At 33.3% G+C, this 19,408-nt stretch overlaps 1 protein-coding gene across 1 annotated transcript; it reads right to left on the bottom strand.

The window, feature by feature from the left end:
* Window positions 1-214: 214 nt before the first annotated feature.
* On the bottom strand, window positions 215-18,143 carry hdac10 (histone deacetylase 10). The gene is made up of 20 exons (XM_073832605.1): window positions 17,959-18,143; window positions 15,295-15,429; window positions 15,119-15,215; window positions 14,945-15,042; window positions 13,112-13,216; window positions 12,933-13,001; window positions 10,287-10,413; window positions 10,078-10,143; window positions 9,930-9,989; window positions 8,947-9,036; window positions 8,211-8,317; window positions 7,929-7,996; window positions 6,691-6,952; window positions 6,528-6,618; window positions 6,365-6,450; window positions 6,222-6,275; window positions 4,162-4,240; window positions 3,891-4,085; window positions 2,906-3,065; window positions 215-334 (listed from the first exon to the last, which is right to left on the bottom strand). Exons 1-20 carry the CDS (start codon window positions 18,021-18,023, stop codon window positions 321-323), a joined length of 2,028 nt encoding a protein of 675 aa, XP_073688706.1. The 5' UTR covers window positions 18,024-18,143; the 3' UTR covers window positions 215-320.
* Window positions 18,144-19,408: the final 1,265 nt, after the last annotated feature.

Below are 19,408 nucleotides of genomic sequence, written 5' to 3'. Positions count from 1 at the left end.
CTGTTGTTATTATATAAAATGAATATTTATTAACTCTAAAACACATTTAGCAAACACCAAGAGGTTTATAATACATAATTCAAAATGTATAACATGTATAATACATGCTTACATTCTCAAATGGAGGTTTTGTCAGATTTAGCTCACTTCTAACTAACGTCTAAACCCTTCACTCACATCACGATTAAAAAATAAAGTATCAACAAAGATTACACCAAGTTCATTTTTTTAATGCCATACAAAATGTAAAAAAGTACAAATGATTATTTTCCATAACTGAGCATCAAAACCCAGGTCGTTCAGTGTTCCAGACATTTCCATCAGCTTTCTGAAACTGCACAAACACACGTTATTATTCATTTATTTCTGTAAGAGTACAGTCATTCTAAGGTCAGATATGAACAGTTGAAGTCAAAAGTTTACAAACACCTTGCAGAATCTGCAAAATGTTAATTATTTTACTAAAATAAGAGGGATTATACAAAATGCATCTTATTTTTTATTTAGTACTGATCTGAATAAGATATTTCACATAAAAGGTGTTTACATATAGTCCACAAGAGAAAATAATAGTTAAATTTATAAAAAATTATGCTAATCAAAAGTTTACATACACTTGATTCTTTTAAAGGAAATATAATGCATGAATAGCCGGGGGGTGAAAACATTTTAAATATGAAAATCAGTGTAAATTTAACTTATTTTATCTTCTGGGAAACATGCAAGTATCTTCTGTAGCTTCTAAATGGCACTACTAAATGAAAAAAAAAAAGATATTTAGGCAAAATAAGAAAAATGTACACATCTTCATTCTGTTCAAAAGTTTACACCCCTGGATATTAATGCATTGTGTTTCCTTCTGAAGCATCAGTGAGTGTTTGAACCTTGTGAACTCACAATAACTATCACTAAACAAAAAAAAAAAAAACAGCTGTGGATCATTCAGGTCACAATACAGTATTAAAGGGGTCATCGGATGCCCATTTTCCACAAGTAGTGTAAAAAAACACCCTTTTACCCTGTCAAAATCAGCTCTGCAAAATTTCAGCTCATTTTAAGACAAGACCACGAGCTCTGCTCAGATGTCGGGAGTAAATGACTACTGCTTTTTTAATTATTGCATCCAAGAACAGAACACCTCAATCACTCAATTTCTTCCTCTGCACCTGAGTCACACAATGGCGATCATGTTTGAACTGTTTCAGCTCGATGAGGGCGGGTCTAAGGTAAGGCGCTCATGTCAATCAACTGTGTTTCGTCACAACGACAAGAAGCTAAGAGTGATCTGATTTTAAAAAGAAGATATTACTTTTAAAGATTAAAAAATACCACTTGGTGGATTTTTATCAATGTAGGGTGGATGTGTACTAGGGATGCTCATATTGACCGTTTAACCGTTAATCGACAGTAAGAATTTTAACCGATTATTACTATCAGTTAAACGGTTTAAAAGGGTTTTTTTCTATTCTTTTTTTTTAACGTTTGCTGCATGGTGAAAGAAATAATGCTATTTGTAAGTTATCTGTTTACTCACGCGCGCGTGTTGACACGTGCAGTGTGGCTGTACAGACATATTTCGCTTCACCTTTACTTAGTAAACAGATGTAGTATATGCAACTCAATGGCAAGAGGCGATATTGGGTTATTAGAGAGTGAATCCGTGAGTGAATGTATTCAAATTCTGAATGAATTATAGTCTAGAAAGTGCGCAATAGGCGCTCCCGTTACAATCACTGGAAAGCTATCACTCATCTTAGAGTAGTTCATCGCAATCTCATAAAGTTATTAAAAAGTAATAAAATAACCTTTACACTGCACAATTAATCTCTTATTTATATAATGCCAACACTTTCTTTGTTTTAATAAGAGAGTTCGTGAAAGTGTAGTTTCAGCAAAACTGAAACCGGCACTTTGGTTGGTGAGTGGATTGTAACATAGCCTCCTCTGATTGGCCACAGTGATAATCAAATCAACATACATGTCTGTGATTGGCTATTGCTGAACGCTGTAAAACACGCGCTTCTCCTCACGCATAACAGTGGATGGAAGTCCCGAACCGCAAATTGAAAGGGTTTTTGTGATGGTGTTTTTTTCGCGGATCTAAGAGTTAACAGGCAGCGGTCCTGCCTATCCGTACAGCATGTGGACATGTTAAAAACTAGGCACACTGAGGTATTGGCTGGCCTGCTATATATTTTTATGTCCGACGAGAAGAATAAGACCGGTACAGTTCTTCAAAGCGCATAAAAGGATTCAGTGTGTTTTAGTTTTGTCATCTTAATTAGGTAGTTATTTAATTTATACATATTTAGTGTAGGCCTATTTATATTATTCTTTTTTTTCATTCAGATTTTCTCTGTTCTCAGAACCGCTGCTGATGCGTGATAATTTAAGTTATATGTCAATACAGTTTTTTATGTTGCACTGTATGCTGCTGTTTGCACGTTAAAATAAAACATTTGCTTGTATTTTTAATGTATCATCACAGATACTCGTGCATTCTATTTTTATTTTAAACTAATTTATTATTCAAATTTTATCAGTTAACGGTTAATGTTCGGATAACGAGCAGCGGTTGTCGGTCAGGAAAATTAACCGAAATGAGCATCCCTAATGTGTACACAAACTACCAACACACATTAATGTGCAAACAACATGGAAAAGTTAGTTTTGCACCCGATGACTCCTTTAAGAATCAAGAATCGTGTGTAAACTTTTAAACAGGGCCATTTTTATATTATATAAATTCAACTTTCTCTTGTGGACTATATGTGAAATATTTAAGCTCAGTATAATAAATCCCATGCATTTTGCATGATCTCTCTTAATTTGGTAAAATAATAAACATTTTGCAGATTCTGCAAGGTGTATCTAAATTTTAGACTGTATTAGATATATTATGTACCTGTGCATCGCAGGAGACCCCAACATTTCTGCAGCCTCTGTCTCTGCTTTTCGATCATCTTAACAACTTCAGGTTTGGGGGCCCCCAGGAGCCCGAGTGGGGGGATGGGTGCCCCAGAAAGGGCGGAAACCGTAACCTCCAGCAGATCTTTGTCATAGTCCTGAAAACATGAAGGTATTGCGATTTACTAGTAGTAAGCAACGGTAAGGTGACGCATTGCCAGATATGGTCTTAAAGGGATAGTTCACCCAAAAATGACAATTCTGTCCTTAATTACTCACCCTCATGTCGTTTGAAACCAAGACCTTTGGTCATCTTCAGAACACAAGCTAAGACATTTTTTATAAAATCCGAGAGCTTTTTGACCCTGCATACAGTAGACAGCAATGCAACTACCACGTTTAAGCCCCAGAAAGGTAGTAAGGACATCATTAAAATAGTCCATGTGACATTAGTGGTTCAACCATAATTTTATAAAGCTACGAGAATACTTTTAATACACAAAGTATAACCACTTTATTAAACAATTTCTTCTATTCCATGTCAGTCTCCACCATGCGTTCTCAAGTAACACTACGCATACGATAAATGAAGGTCTTACAGGTTTAAAATTATATGAGGATGAATAATTAATGAGAGAATTTTTATTTTTGGGTGAACTATCACGTTAACCACTATCAAACAAAACCATGTTTTGTGTGGCAAACCAAGAGTATGGATTTTTCTCCATAATATTTTGGACTAGAAGATTGTGTCAAATAAAATCATCAAATACATTTAAAAAAAAAAAACATGTAAAAATAAACAAATACATGTTTAAAATAAATAAATAAATACAATTAAAATACATAAATATATTGAAAACAAGTACATGTATGTTTAAAATAAATTAATTAAATCACATTAATGCATTTAAAACAAAATAAATGTAAAAATATTTCAACGTATTTGGGACCAGATTTCAACAAAAACGTGTAAATTTGACCTGCAGTAGGGTGAGCATCCGGCACTCTGCCAGGCCTTGGAGCAGGCCGGTCAGGTGACCCCAGACAGGTGCCAGATGTGTCTTTGCCCCACTGTCTCCAACAATCCCCAGCACCAGACTGGGGTTAAACTCATACGCCAGAGGGAGGATCAGGCCCAGAACTGCCTGCATGAAACCTGCATTGAAGCTCTCACCCTGGAGACAAACAAGAGGAAGTGACTTCACACAAACAAGGCAAAAATTGGAGACAATATCAGCTGTGATCACGCACCTCTCTCAGACACAAGGACAAAGTGTTCAAACACTTCTCTTCAGTTTCTTTGGTACAGATCTGCAATAGAAACACTTTCCTGAAGAGACAGATAAGAAACCACTGTGGTCAATGCAAGCTGATCATGTGATTTTTAAATAATCTTTTTTATTAAATGCAACACCTAATTATGTATGCAATTTGCATATTCACTGAGGTTGAGCATGAGCTCACTGATGACCTGCAGCTGCGCATTGTGGCTGCTCACAAGTCAGGAAAGCACTCTAAATGTTTTGAAGTTCCAGTGGCTACAGTGCAAAGTATTATTCAAAAATACAAGACGTTCCGCACTGTGAAAAATCTCAGAGGACGTGGTCGGAAGCCAAAAGTGACACCTGTGCTGACCAGGAGGATAGTGAGAGAGGTAAAAAAGAATCGAAGGATCACCACCAAGGCCATCCTGATGAATCTGGGCTCTGCTGGTGGCAACATCTCAAGGCAGACAGTCCAACAGACACTGCACACCGCTGGGTTTCACGGACGCAGACCAAGGAGGAGACCACTTCTCCAGATAAGGCACACAAAAGCCCGCTTGGCCTTTGCAAATGCTCATCTGGACAAAGAAGAAGACTTCTGGTCTTCTGTTTTATGGTCAGATGAAACAAAAATTGAATTGTTTGGCCACAATGATGTAGCCTTCATTTGGCGTAAAACAGGAGAAGCCTTCAACCCTAAGAACACCATCCCACTGTCAAACATGGTGGTGGGAACCTAATGTTTTGAGGGTTTTTTTAGCCGTTGGGCCAGGGAACCTAATCACAGTAAACGGCACCATGAAAAAGGAGCAATACATCAACATTCTCAACAACATCAGGCAGTCTGCAGAGAAACTTGGTCTTGGGCACCAGTGGACATTTCAGCAAGACAACGACCCAAAACACACAGCAAAAGTGGTGAAGAAATGGTTAGCAGACAAAAACATTAACGTTCTGCAGTGGCCCAGCCAGAGTCCTGACTTAAATCCAATTGAGAATCTGTGGAGGGAGCTAAAGATCAGGGTGATGGCAAGGAGACCCTCCAACCTGAAAGAGTTGGAGCTCATCGCTAAAGATGAATGGGCAAAAATACCAGTGGAGACATGCAAAAAGCTGGTCAGCAATTATAGGAAGTGTTTGATTGCTGTAATAGCCAATAAAGGCTTTTCTATTGATTATTGAGAAGGGTGTGAATAATTTTGGACATGCCACTTTTTGTTCAAATGTAAATAAAAGATGAGTAATATTTTTTTTCCACAATGATGCCTCGTCTTATTATCTTTTGGGAGAAGCCTGTGTCATTTCCGGTCAAAAAAAACTTTCTGGTTGAATAAAAGTAACTTTAAGTCAGAATTAATGCTTAGAAATTAATGCACATACACAACTAAAACATTCTAAAATAATAAAAAAAATTGCATAACTGTACTAAAATATTGTTTATTTCTCACAAATATGAGGATTATGTGTTCCCTTATGTCACTACTAAAACAATGATGACATATTCAGTCATGACTGTTACGGTAGTGACAATTTTATGGGAAAACACCCAAAAAACAAAGATCCACCAAATGTTTCGGTCCTGACAATTTTAGATGTTTTTGAATCTAGATGCTAATCAGAACATGGTACATCGTGTAGTTGTTGGACTAAAATGGACTAAAACGTACACGCTTTGGTAATGACGTGAAAATGCGGGGCACATTTTTTACATAAATGTTCTTTTTTTTACTTCACTTTTTAAAAGAATCAAAAAGACACTTTTAAAAAACAACAAAAATATTTTAATATCATTTTTCATAAGGGTTCAGGACAGCCACCACCCACTTGCAAGTACCCAATAAATGATGATTTTATATATAAACTGTTATATATACAATGCTTTTTAAATGTCTTTTTTGGTTGTGGGACAGCAGTTTGCACTAATTCTATAGAATGGCCCATATAGATAAATAATTTATTTATTTTAGAAATATTTTCTGCTTTAGAAATTTAGCTCTTCTCTTTATTCGACAAACAATAAAAACACAAAAACGAGTAATAACTCACCCGTGATCAGTTTTGACTGGTATATTTCCATCTCCAATGAAAACAACCATCACCCTTTATCAAAAACCAAAAACACTGTATTTAATATCACATAACAGGTAATATTGATCATTTTAATTCTGTTAGTCTAAGAAATGTTGTACCGTTCAGCAAGTCCCATAAGTGAGTGTTGATAAGCACAGCAAACGGACACACTCAAGTCAGACACCACGACACATCCGTTACACACCTGATGAAGCGTTACAGTCCGTTACCAAATACTGCACACATAGACTACCAACCTGAGCTCTGTTATCGCTTCCTCACCTCTTTATTCATCATTTGGTCAAGAACTGAAATTATACTTCCGAGAGGCTGGAGGATGTTTTGGTCGGTTACGTCTTGAAAATGTTTATCCCTAGAGATGGAAAAACAGTTAGAATGTGGCTCAAAAGCGTGACCTTGTGTTTTGTGAGCTGATTTTACCCACCGAATACTTTGTACTTCTTTAGAGGTACTCGGGGAAACTTCCCCCAAATACTGGCAGCCCTCTGGGAGCGATACCTCCACACCAGGAGGGGGCGCTACGGCTGTTCTCACATCAGTAGATGTCCTGGGTAAAGGTTCAGGCCACACAATATCCTGCGTTGACTTCTTCGCACTAGTCTCAGGCGCAGGTTTCGCAGGATCTTTTGTTTCACCGTTCTTCTCATCCAGTCTGGGCCGCTTGGTGCTTGTTCCTGAATGAGCCTCTTTAAGAATGAGACAGATAAAAATTTGCGTAGCAGTCAAATGTTAAATAAAAATGAATTTAAATGTCAGATCTTTAAACCTATTACTTGAAAAGAAGTACCAATTGCCTTTATGACAGAGTTATTGTCGTTAACTAAAATTAAAATTATAAAAAAAATAGTTTTGTCAATGAATACAGCTGAAATTAATTACTAACTAGAAATAAATAAAACTAAAACAAAAAAATTGTTATATTATATATATATATATATATATATATATATATATATATATATATATATATATATATATATATATATATATATTCTCATTCAGGTGTGTCCAAACCTTTGGTCTGTACTGTAGATATGAATTCAACTGAAAAAACTTGTGAAAAAAAATCTTTCAGGTGGTCAAATAGCAAATAGTGGAGCTCTGCAGCCACCTACTGATAAAAGTTATTTTTTTTACTTTTAAAACTGGATTTTCCAAAAGATGGGCAAAAATCTTACACTAAACCATGTGAAATTATCCATGTTATCCCCATGAATTAAAGTTAGAAATGTGGGTCTTTTATAAAGTGAATTTTACATAAAAAAGCAGTTTTTGTATAAAAACCAATTTAAAAAATATTTATTTATTAATTTATATATATTTAAAAAATATCACTAACCCACTGAAAACTGTACAAATGTAGAGTAAAAACTTTAATAAACAGAAAAATATACAGTACAGACCAAAAGTTTGGACAAACCTTCTCATTCATTTGAATTTGAAGGTGTGTCCAAACTTTTGGTCTGTACTGTATATATATATAAAGAATAAATCTTACAAAAGCACATAAAATCAATAAAAATGAAATGAAAACTGAAAATATAAAATTAAAAGCTAATTTTTTTTTTTAAGAAAAAACATTACACTACATAATTAATACTAAAATAAAACTATCCCTTTAAAAGTGAAGGGGAAAAAAAAAAAGAGTAAACAAACACTAACCTAAGTGTTTGAAACAGTTCCAGTATGATGATTGAGCGCTGCAAACATTTTGGATAGATTCCAGTGCACTTCGAAAAAAAAAAAAAGAAAAAAATCACATGAATAACACAAAAATGTGTTTACATTGAAACCAAATCACAACCAATCTGAACATATTTTACTGTTTGATGCATCTAGGGCAGGATTTTGGACCAATCAGTTTTGACTGTGGGCGGAGCTACCCAGTGCACCTTAACTCAACCAATGAAAAGCACTCGCCCCATGATTGACAGCTCAATTTACCTCTCACAAGGGACTGTGAGCCCTGACAGCCGAGGGGCTGGATCTCCCAAAAGGGTCTGGACGGTTTGGCAAACCGATTGGGCCAGAGAAGTCAGGTTATACCCTCCCTGAAAGATTGAAGGAAAATCAGAAGAAAGAATACACTACCAGTCAAAAGTTTCTGAACAGTAAGATTTTTAACGGTTTTTCTCTTCTGCTCAGCAAGCCTGCATTTATTTACAAGAACAATACAATTTTAGAATATTTTTACTATTTAAAACAACTGTTTTCTATTTGAATATATTTTAAAATGTAATTTATTCCTGTGATTTCAAAGCGGAATTTTAAGCATCATTACTCCAGTCAGAAGAACCTTCAGAAATCATTATACGACAACAATATTGACAATAATAATAATAAATAATGTTTCTTGAACAGCAAATCAGCATATCAGAATGATTTCTGGAGCAACTGACATTGAAGACTGGAGTAATGATGCTAAAATTTGAGCTTTGACCACAGGAATAAATTATATTTTAAAATGTATTCAAATGGAAAGCAGTTATTTTAAATAGTAAAAATATTTCACAATATTACTACTTTTGCTGTAAATTGGATCAAATGGATTGGTGAGCAGAAAAGGCTTTTTTAAAACCATTAAAAAGTCTAAACATGATTTCGCAGATAATGGGGCTTTAAAGTGAAAATATGCTTGGATCAGCTTTAAAAAAGATTTTAAGTGATAATGACAACTGACCTCCAGGACGAGGCACATTTTGCCTGCAGCCAAAGGCATTAGCAGTTGTGTGAGGTGGGCAAAGATCTCAGGACGAGCACACATTTCACCCTGAAACAGAACAGACAGTAAACAGACTAATATCAATTAATCTATAAAACAGGGTGGAAACTTTTGAAACAGTGTGACAGATGCAGATTTGAAGAATTGAAGCAATAGTTCACCCTCAGTTCAACCAAGATGTAGATGAGTTTGTTTCTTCATGGGAACAGATTTGACACAGATCACTTGCTCAATAATGGATCCCCTGCAGTGAATGGGTGCCGTCAGAATCAGACTCAAAACAGATGATAAAAATGATCCACAAATAATCCACAATACTCCAATCCACCAATTAATGTTCATTAAGGAAAAAATGCATGCTTTATAAAACAAATCAGTAAGACCTCATGTCTTTAAATATAAAACACAAGTCCACAATCCATTATATCTCCTGTTGTCCTCTCTCATCAAAATTCACCCACCTATTTGTTTAGAACTGTTTTGGACTTTTTTCCACTTTTTTTAAACAGTGCTTAATCTGTGCAATGCATATTTCACTCCTGATTCAGATTATGGATTATGGAATTTTTAGCCAGAAACAACGGTTTGAATTTGTTTCTTACAAACATGAAGCTTTTTACTTCACAAGATGTTAATTGATGGATCACTTGTGGATTATTGTGATGTTTTTATCAGCAGTTTGAACTCTCATTTTGACGGCACCCATACACTGCAGAGGATCCATTGGTGAACAAGTGAGGTAATGCTACATTTCTCAAAATCTGTTCCCATGAAGAAACTAACTAATCTACATCTATTTTGATGGCTCAAACCCTCTTTTTCACTAATTTCATTTCTAATAATTCATTTTTGAGTGAACTATTTCTTCAAACAAGATCCAAAAAAAAAAAAAATCACTGGTAAGGAGCTCGAACAATCACAAATTTAAAAGAGTCTCTTACTTCTGGGTCCCCAATGGCTGAATCAAAACCAGCACTGACCAAAACCAGCTCCGGATCAAACTGAAAGAGAAAGAAATGTGCATCAGCTTGACTTGGATGCTCAGAAAATAGTCTAACAGTCTTATACTTGTTCTTGTGCGACAGATACCTCATACGCAATGGGTAAAAGCACATGGAAGAAAGCAGCCAGATAGTCGCTGTTCGTCATGCCCACCTGCAGGAAAAAATTTGGTAAAAATCTTGACCAATGAGAATAGCTGATTAGAAGTGGATTTGATTAGCATGCACTGCTGTTATTAAATCCACATTTATGACAAAATTTGATGGTTTCTGAGCACTGATACAGTTTTCACTTGCCTTGTTCCAGGGGATATTAATGTTAAAACCAGATCCTTTGCCTTTGCCGACGCTAGTGTAGTCCGATTCAGGAAGATTGGGCCAGAAGGCCTGGTGCTCGTAACGATGCCAGGAAAAATAAAGCACACTAGGACGAAAGGGAAATCATTTAAATTCACTAGAATTAATAATTAATAAGAGCGCATGCTAAGGAAAACGATTGCCCTTTGGACATAAATGATTTCTCAATCTGCACAGGTCGTTGAGGTGATGACTTGAATTTTTTTAAGCGATCCGAGTTATGATTTTTTATTTGGTGGATGATATTGTAATAAAATCATTTTAGTTCAGAAATACACTACCAGTCAAAGGTTTTTGAACAGTAAGATTGTTAATGTTTTTTAAGAAGTCTCTTCTGCTCACCAAGTCTGCATTTATTTGATCGAAGTACAGCAAAAAGAGTAACATTTTGAAATATTTTAACTATTTAAAATTACTGCTTTGTATTTAAATTTATATTAAAATGTAATTTATTCCTTTGATTTCAAAGCTGCATTTTAGCATCATTACTCTAGTCTCATGATTAGGGCTGGGCCGATAAACGATATAATATCGAATCGCGATAAAATTTATGTTTATAACGATGATAGGCTCTAGACATTTTTTGCTCGATATGGATTAATCTAAGAGCCAATCACACAGTAGAAATATGCGACAACAGCCAATCAGCGTACAGCGTGCGTGTGCACGTCAAAGTACAAAGTTCATTTCCTACCGCACTTTGCGAAGCAAACTTAACACCAGGACGACAAAAAAAAAAAGAGAGAGGAAGCAGCGACGAAAGTGAAACTAACATGAGTTATTATCCAAAGATGTTGAAATTGTCGACAAAAAAGGTAGCACGAATTCCGTTATATAAGTGGTTTGGCTACCTGAAAAGTGACTCTCAGCTCAGCTGAGAGTTTGGCGCGATTGTTAAAACTGAAACCGAAAGCAAAAAACGCACGCGCATTCAAAAGCAATTTTAATCCCCCCAATGCACGCAAACTAGGCTACATGACATATCTAGGCTGTTATTAGTATGTAGGCTATGATAGGTTGTGTATGTCTATAGGTCTGTATCATGCTTGAAATATCCGTCTCTATTTGCACTTTGAATATTTAGAGAGTAGCCTACTTAGATTATGGCTGAATTGTCTGCACTTAATACGATTAAGAAAGAACTGTGTCGTATTTTTTTGTTATTTATACTGTAGATTGTTTCAAAATGCAGTGGTTGCCTCTAATTTAAATAGCTCAACCTATAATAGAGAAAATAAACAATTGTGTTAATAATAATAAATAAATAAATAAATAAATAATTGTGTTACAAATGATGTTTTTACAATAATTTTGTTTACATTTTGTACATTTACTCTCATTTACCATACTCTGTCACAACTTTTATTTTTTTAATTTATTTTAGTAAGTTGTTTTAATTTTTAAGGCCAAATCTGTAATCTGTTTTTGTTAATAAACTATACTTTAAATGTAATTTAATGAACCCTTTCATTTTTGTGGCTTTAGTCATTGTTGGGATACTATTTTAAAGCTGGCAACATCAACATCTTATATCGAAATATATATCGTTATCGTTCAATATTGGGAAAAAATTATCGAGATTACATTTTTGCCATATCGCCCAGCCCTACTCATGATCCTTCAGAAATCATTCTGATTTGCTGCTCAAATTATTATTATTATTATTATTATTATTATTATGTTGAAAACAGCCAAGGAAAATTATTTTTTAGGTTTCTTTAATGAATAGAAAGTTCAGAAGAACAGTATTTATTTCATAGAAATAGCATAGAAATCTTTTGTAACATTTTTCATCCTTTATCATCACTTTTGATCAATTTAAAGCATCCTTGCTAAATAAAAGCATTAATTTCTATGTCTTTCCCAATATATATGGGAAATATACAGTAGTCAACATTTGAAGTGGATCAAAAATGTTTACCAAAGTTGTCCTAAGACAAGAACGGGTATTGTTTTTTGTTATAGGACAAATTTGATGAAAGGTTTTGATACAATTCAAATGTTGACTACTGTATATATATATATATATATATATATATATATATATATATATATATATATATTGACGCCAAACTTTTGAGTGGTATAGTGTATAACGTTAAAAAAGCTTATTTCAGATAAATGCTGATCTTTGGATCTTTTTATTCAAAGAATCCTAAAAATTTATTCAACTATTTTAAATATTGATAATAATAATAATAATAATAATAATAATAATAATAATAGTAGTAGTAGTAAGAAGAAGAAGAAGAAATGTGTAATTTCTGAAGAATCATGTGACACTAAAGACTGGAGTAATGATTATGAAAACTGAGCTTAGAAACATTTTACATTTTAAAATATATTCAAATAGACAGCAGTTATTTTAAATAGTAAAATTACTGCAATATTTTACTGTTTTTTTCTGTACTTTGGATCAACTAAATGCAGACTTGGTGAGCAAAAAAACATAAAAAAATCTTCCTGTTCAAAAACCTTTGACTGGCAGTGTAAAAGAAAAAAATATTAAATAAAATGTAAAAAATAAACAGTAGAATTCCAGACTAGTAAAGACTATATTGTTCATCAGAAGATCAACTGACGCACCTTGGGTCCTCCTCGAAGCAGTACTGGATACCCTGTCCATGGTGGACGTCCCAGTCCACAATCAAAACCCTGGAAAGAAAACCACAATCTGTATGACAAACTATCTGTGGTTTAGTTTTCCTTTAGTGAGTATTACAGGTGTTTGTTGTACAGGGGTGCAGATTGTAACAGCCATTCACCTGTTCAGGTTGTAGTTCTCCTTAGCATAAAGTGCAGCGATGGCCACGTTATTAAACACACAGAAACCGTTCGCAGCAGAGCGCTGACTGTGGTGTCCTGGAGGCCTGAAGGTCACAAAAAGAGTGAAATGAACAAAAACAAATGACTAAAACTAGAGATCACCATATTGTGTTATATGAATACAAAATCACTTTATATTTAAGTGTCCAATAACCAACATGCAAAACACATTTACAATAAAACGATCTAAAATAGTACATTATATAAATGTTCGTGTCTATAAAATAATAATTACTGATAATGATAATAATAAAAAGGACAATAAAGAAATAACTGTATTATTAAATTAAAACATTACTACATTTAAATTTATATTTACTACATTTGATTAAATATTAATATTTAATATGAATTAAATATTCATCTAAATTAAAATGTTACATTGAAATATTACCAAATAATAGCACTAAATGTAAATATTATTATTTATATTGTTGACAACAACAACAACAAAATTAATGTTTTATTTTAGTTTCACTTTCATTTTAGTTTACTTTCAGTTTCATTTTAGACAAACAACTTTTTTTATGCGAGGTTCCAGACAACTTGAAATTAGAATAATAATTTAGCATTTCATCAGCTGTTTTTAAAATGAACGGCAGCATTTCGTTATTTCTTTCCTTCTGTTTTGGCCATAATTGACAGAAACGCACTACCAGTCAAAAGCTTTTGGACAGTAAGACTTTTCTTCTTATGTATTTTTTTACAGTTTAAAATAACTGTTTAAAATGACTGTTTTCTATTTGAATATATTTTCAAATGTAATTTATTCCTGTGATTTCAAAGACTTTTCATGAATAGAAAGTTCAGAAGAACAGCATTCATCTGAAATAGAAATCTTTTGTAACATTATAAATGTCTTTTCATCACTTTTGATCAATTTAAAGCATCCTTGCTAAATAAAAGTATTAATACTTATATAGTATATAGTATTTTTTCCCAATAAATAAATAAATGAAAATCATACTGACTCCAAGCTTTTGAATGGTTTAGTGTATAATGTTACAAAAGCTTTTTATTTCAGATAAATGCTGATGTTTGGATCTTTCATACATCAAGAAATCCTGAAAAAACATGTTCTCAACTGTTTTAAGTATTGATATTAATAATAATAATAGTAATAAATGTTACTTGAGCAGCCAATCAGCATATTAGAACTTTCTATTCATGAAAGAAAAATCACAGGAAAATCTTTGAAATCACAGGAATAAATTACATTTTAAAATATATTCAGAAAGAAAACAGTTATTTTAACAAAAATGTACCGATAATATACTCACCCTCTTGTCATCCAAGATGTTCATGTCTTTCTTTCTTTAGTTGTAAAGAAATTATATTTTTTAAGAAAAGCATTTCAGGACTTCTATGGTGCCCCCGAATTTGCTCTTCCAAAATGCCATTCAAATGCAGCTCTAAACAATACCAGCTGAGGAAGAAGGGTCTTATCTAGCGAATCACATTTTATACACTTTTTAAACTGAAATGGGATTGTTTAGAGCCCTTTGAAGCTGCATTTAAACTGCATCTTGGAAGATCAAACTCATGGACAACATATAAGTCCACTATATAGAGAGAAATCCTGAAACATTTTCCTCAAAAAACATTATTTCTTTACGACTGAAGAAAGAAAGATGGAAGACAAGAGGGTGAGTAAATTACCTGTAAATTTTTGTACTGGAAGTGAACGGATGGTCTACTTGGTAGACACCTTGGTCACACCCTGGCTGTTTATTTCCAATTATAAAAGCAACAGCTGTTGGTTGTGTGCTCACCTGACCAGTGCCATGCCGTTCCTGACCTCTTTCTTCATGACGCTGTCCACCAGCTGCAGTGTGGCGCCCAAGGCCAGCTTCGCACAGTGATAGATGTTCTGCGCTCACATGAGAAACTGTGGTCAAAAGCGTTCACATCTGCAGTTCCAACAAGCGTCAATGATCTGGACTTACCTGATGGAAATAGACGTCGTTGTACTGCTTCGAAAATGCCATCAGCTCTTCCACGCTCATTTTCGGAGTCTGTTTAACAGCCTCCAGATATTCCTCACTAAAGTAAACACAAAAGATTTTGAAACCAAACACAGTTGTATAGGAATAGAAATAAGCCTCGTTTAAACTGAGCTAACCTGTGTGCGAGTAAAATCTCCTGTTCCGTAGCCAGCCGGACTGGCACCTGTTTGCACCTCTGTGCCACGCCGTGGGTCTTTAGCGCTTCGTAAGACACGCTCAACCGTTCGGGCACCTCGATCTCACAGACTGGGCTGGACGGAGCAACAACAAAATCAAAAAACAAGACAATGTTTATTACCATTTAATCAAATTTGATAAAAATCAGTCTATCACTATCAACAATGTAATTATCAAATTATGCAAATATAGTAAAACAGCGATACTGATGTGAATAAGTGATACTGAAGCTAAATAAATGAGCTTTCATTACATTTGTTAGGACAATATTAGGCTGAGATACAACTATTAGAAAATCTGAAATCTGATGGTGCAAAAAAGTCTAAATATTGAGAAAATCGCCTTTAAAGTTGTCCAAATGAAGTTCTTAGCAATGCATATCACTAATTAAAAAATAGGTTTTGATATATTTATGGTATGTAACATGATCTATACTAAAAATAAAAAAATAATCAATGATTTTGACCCATACAATGTAGTTTTGGCCATTGCTACAAATATACCCGTGCTTCTTAAGACTGGTGTTGTGATCCAGGGTCACATATTAGTAACTACTACAACTTTATAATTGACTTAAACCTGTAATTATTAATCTTAGTTCAATACTAAAAACACTGAGATATTATAGTAGTTTTATTAAAATATAAATAATTTGTTTTTATTTTTTGTATTTTCCGTTTTCATTTTAATTAGTTTGTGTCATTTTATTAGTTATTGTTTGGTTAATTTGATACATTTTTATTAGTGCTGTCAAACGATTGATCGCAATTAATCGCATCCAAAATTAAAGCCAAAAATACATTGTATTTTTGTATTTTACTTTTATGCCAAAAATCATTAGGATATTAAGATCATGTTCCATGAAGATATTTTGTAAATTTCCTACCATAAATATATCAAAGCTTAAGTTTTGATTATTAATGTGCATTGCTAAGAACTTCATTTGGACAACTTTAAAGGTAATTTTCTCAGTATTTCAATTTTTTTGCACTCTCAGATTCCAGATTTTCAAATAGTTGTATCTCAGCCAAAAATTGACCCTTACAACTGGTTTTGTGGCCCTGGGTCACATAAATACACACACATGCATGTATGTATTTATAGGAAAAATGTTGTCTTCATATATTAAACATAATTATATGTACATTAAATTATACAAATATCAAATATAAATATATACATGGAAATGTTTTCAAAATATATGCGGCGTATGTGTGTGTATTTATACATACATAATAAATGTACACGGTACACACATATATTATGTAAACAAAAATTTATTTTGAATGTGATTAATCACAATTAATCATTTGACAGCACACATTTTTATTTCAGTTTAACTTTTAGTTATTTTATTACAGCTGAAACTAAACAAAAGTAAGCAATGGTGATGTCAACTAGCTGAAATAAAGTAAGCTTGTTTTTCAGTAAACGTTAACTTTATTATGTTTGTAGTATTGAAATTACATCAAATTACAGCTAGTACAAAATGCAAACCAATCATGTGACCCTGGACCACAAAACCACTCATGAAAAGCACAGATATATTTGTAGCAATAGCCAAAAATACACTGTATATGTCAAAATTATCATTTTTTTATGCCAAAAATCATGAGGATGTTAAGTAAAGATCATGTTCCATAAAGATATTTTGTCAATTTCCTACCGTAAATATATCAAAACTTAATTTTTGATTAGTAATATGCTTTGCTAAGAACTTCATTTGGACAACTTTAAAAGTAATTTTCTCAATATACATTTTTTTTTTTTTTTTTTGCCCCCTCAGATTCTAGATTTTCAAATAGTTGTATCTCGGCCAAATATGGTCCAATCCTAACAAAACCATACATCGACGGAAAGCTTATTTATTAGGATGAGGTATAAATCTCAATTAAAAATAAATCAACACTTATGACTGGTTTTGTGGTCCAGGGTCACATATTCGTCATTTGGTTTTAATTATGGCAGTTTCACATTTTAGAAATCAATTTCTAAAACGAAATGCCGTTTACTAATAAACAACAAAATACCAAATTAACAGAATGTTGAAACAAATTCACAGATTTGAAAAACATAAATAAAAATACATCAACCAATGTTTCGAAAAGTGAATAATAAGGTGATACTTTGCTACTTTGTCCATCTTAGAGAATGATTATTATGTGTAACTGGACATTTTTTTTAAAATTGAAATTACATTATCTTAAAGTTGAATAAATAATCCTTTGTAATACTCGACCGAAATAACTGTTTGAAAACCTAGAATCTGAGGTTGCAAAAGAAAATCTAAACATTGTGAAAATCTTCTTTAAAGCTGTCCAAATGAAGTCATTAGCAATGCATATTACTAATCAAAAATTAAACTTGGATATATTTACGACAGGAAATTTTCAAAATATCTTCATGGAACATGAAGGGAAATCGACTGGTTTTGTAGTCCAGGGACCAGGGTAACGTATTTCATACACAATGGTATGTATATATATATACAAAACTGTGACATGCTGTACAGTACTTCACTGAATGTTATGGCATTATCATAATATCACGTCTAACATCCAACAGTATAAGATGAGACTTTTGTAAGTGATGAGATGACTTACTCTGTCCAGAGAAGTTTATAACGGATCATCTCCTCGTCAAAGATCAGTGCGCTTCCTGACGCCATTTAAACACTCTGCTCTGGATTTCAGTGAAAAACAGTCGATACAGTGAATAACTGTAAAATATTATTTCAATCACTCAAACGAAAGCAGATGAAGTTTGAATCCCTTCAAAGTGCTTCAGGTTTCTTTTTCTTCGTTCGATGAACACGGAGCGGCTGTTGCATTACCGTCCCCTATCGGTTGCTGAAGTGAACAACGACTATTACACTCTGAGAAACCGATTCAAACAGTTCTACAGTCAAACGAATCTACACTACATATCTTTTGTAGAATGTTTTGTAAGACTTGAATGTCATAACTGACTATTTGCTTGTGTATTTTTCTTTGTTTGCAAATTCATATGGTAATTCTGAAGACAATGGGATATTGATATTCAAATTCAAATTTTACATTCACCAAATTCGGATGTTTCTGCATCTCCCTGGGTCTTTTTTATATTAAGGTGGGACACTGCAGGTGAATAGGGTAAAAAAAAAAAAAATAGTTATCACCTTACTTACCTAGTTAATTGGTTGCTTTGATAATTGCAAACATTTCTGTGTTACAAGTTTTCTAAAATGTTAGGTTTAAATATGCAAATGAAGCATTATTTAATCAAATATGTGCTAATTTGCATACATTTCCAGTACAAAGATCAAAACACTGGATGAAGTCGGTTCTTCAGTCAAAATTCTATTTTTTTTTTTGTTTGTTTGTTTTTAATATTTTTTGACATATTAGAGTCAAATGGTTTTACAGAAGAAATTTGCGGCATCTCATTTTGTCACTCCATAATTCAGAAAATACTTGGAACAGACGGAAAGCAATGTATTTTTTTTTTTTTTTTACAATTTTTGAGGGACTAAAATGTATAGAATCAAGCAAATGTTATACAGTGAGGTCAATAAGTATTTGACCACCCTGTGATTTTGCAAGTTCTCTTACTTAGAAATCATGGAGGCGTCTACCATTTTCAGCATAGGTGCATTTCCACTGTGAGAGACAGAATCTAAAAATAAAAATCCGGAAATCACATTGTATGTACATATTTTTAACTATTTATTTGTCTTTTGGATGTTTTCTTTCCACTAGTCTGAAAGAACACTTCATGAAACACCAAAAAGCCCAAAATCTCAAACTTGACTGGTGCATAAAAAAACAGTGTTTTTGCCTGCAGTGTCTCCCTTCAAGAAATATAATTTTTGTATAAATGCACGCTTAATACACTTTTCATACTCTCAGTAGATATATTTGTTTTTAACACTGTTCAACATAGTACAATTCACATCCATCAGAGGAAAACTCTGTATTTTTTTTTCTGAAATCCATTAATATACTCAAACACAATGTAATTTCCACATTTAAAATGATGTGAATTTGAACAGTAATGGTAATAGTTAATGAAGAC

The sequence above is a fragment of the Garra rufa genome, unplaced genomic scaffold, assembly GCF_049309525.1.
Source record: "Garra rufa unplaced genomic scaffold, GarRuf1.0 hap1_unplaced_004, whole genome shotgun sequence".
In the NCBI taxonomy this organism is placed as follows: Eukaryota; Metazoa; Chordata; class Actinopteri; order Cypriniformes; family Cyprinidae; genus Garra; species Garra rufa.
The sequence above is the reverse complement of the archived record's forward strand: the minus strand, read 5'-3'. Positions and strand labels throughout refer to the sequence as shown.